At 38.4% G+C, this 1,487-nt stretch overlaps 1 protein-coding gene across 1 annotated transcript in view; it reads right to left on the bottom strand.

The window, feature by feature from the left end:
• Window positions 1-83: 83 nt before the first annotated feature.
• The window catches only part of LOC107579174 (EF-hand calcium-binding domain-containing protein 4A-like), a gene marked incomplete at its 3' end in the record, with an annotated part of 3,730 nt that continues 2,326 nt past the window's right edge, over window positions 84-1,487 (bottom strand). Inside the window, exons 2-3 of the mRNA XM_016265034.1 lie at window positions 278-510; window positions 84-195 (exon numbers count right to left, since the gene is read on the bottom strand). Of these exons, the coding sequence (XP_016120520.1) occupies window positions 84-195; window positions 278-508 (343 nt within the window). The remainder of the gene's footprint in view (window positions 196-277; window positions 511-1,487) is intronic.

The raw sequence follows: 1,487 nt of genomic DNA on the forward strand, positions 1-1,487 counted from the left end.
ATAACAATTAAACTTTTTTTTTTAAAAACAACTTTATACACAGTTTTTTAAATGAAAATATTAATGCACAAATATACACTAACCTAGGCCCGTGTGGAACTCGAGGGGTGTGAGGTATTCATTTCTGTCTCTGTCCAAACTCTCAAACACTGATTCCAGCTGCTCAGGAGACAGAGGAAGCTCTTGCTGAAGCCGCTGGTGGATTTAAACATGAGAAGACACATTAAACACATTCCTAGTGTAACTACTACTACAGAAATCACATGTCCAGTCTCACCTGCATGTCTCTCTTCGTGATGAATCCTTTCCCCTCTTTATCACACAGCTCAAAGAGCTCTTTAGCTTTGCTCATTCTGTCCTGTCTGTCTGAGTCAGGAGAGGTCGCATCATTGGACGAATGTAACCTCGCTGTCCGACTCGGCAAGGGGCTCCGCAGTCTGGAGCGGGGCGACATCTGACCACTGCCCGTCCCCTCCAACACCACCCCGTCCTTCAACCAGCTGGACATTACTGCACAAAGAGAGCAGACGGACAGGAATACAAATATGGAGCTGGTAAGAAATGTTGCAAATCAGGTTAAACAATGATAAGACACAATCTTATCTCATAGTTCTTGCTCTAAATGGCCACAAGTGTGACAAGTAACACAAAACAAGACATTTTGTTGGTTGTTCTTGTTAATATCATGCCTACATATTAACCATTAAATATGTTCTAAATGTTGCCTGACCCAGCTTTTTCATTTTTAGTAAGGATGGAAAAATTACTTGATGCTAGAAAGTTGTTGTCGTAACTGGTTAGAACATTAACTTAGCATTCATTAATATTATTGCACTTCAAACTGTGATTTAGTTAAACACTGACTTTATTTAATCTGTTAAAGTCACCTTCATTAACGGAATATGCTGAGGACATCTGTAATATCCTGCTTCTTACATATTGACAAATAATCGTTAACCAGGATGTTAAACAGTCCGTCAAACAGGTGCCATGTTTTCTAACCTGAGACGGTCAATATAACCCGGCTGTGTCTGTGCTGATATTATGTAGCAGTTGTGATCACATGGATGGTTTTGGGATTTTACATGCCAACTAAAGAAAACAGAGCTCAGCCAGAGATTTACCTTAAAGTTCACAAAGCTGATTACTCACTAAAAACTCCCACTGATCATGTTTTCAGGCTATTTTAAGTCTTATTTTGATGTAACAAAGTGGTTATATCTAAGCGTGTGAGTTGTTTACTTACTTTTTTTATTAGTCTTGGGAAGAATCAATTATCAGCCAAGGCTGCTGGTAGATGTCAAAACTGACACGTGTTTATTAAAAATAAATAATCTGCAAAAAAGTTATCTAAAAGTGGCCAAATAATGTTCAGTCAGTCTGCCTCAACGACGTATTGGTCAATCCCTAATTGATTCACACAAATATGAAGCTCTATAACATGGTTAATGATTTGATCGAATGCAAAAGTCCATGTTTATATGACA

The sequence above is a fragment of the Sinocyclocheilus grahami genome, unplaced genomic scaffold (assembly GCF_001515645.1).
Source record: "Sinocyclocheilus grahami isolate Dianchi unplaced genomic scaffold, SAMN03320097.WGS_v1.1 scaffold14965.1, whole genome shotgun sequence".
Taxonomy (NCBI): domain Eukaryota; kingdom Metazoa; phylum Chordata; class Actinopteri; order Cypriniformes; family Cyprinidae; genus Sinocyclocheilus; species Sinocyclocheilus grahami.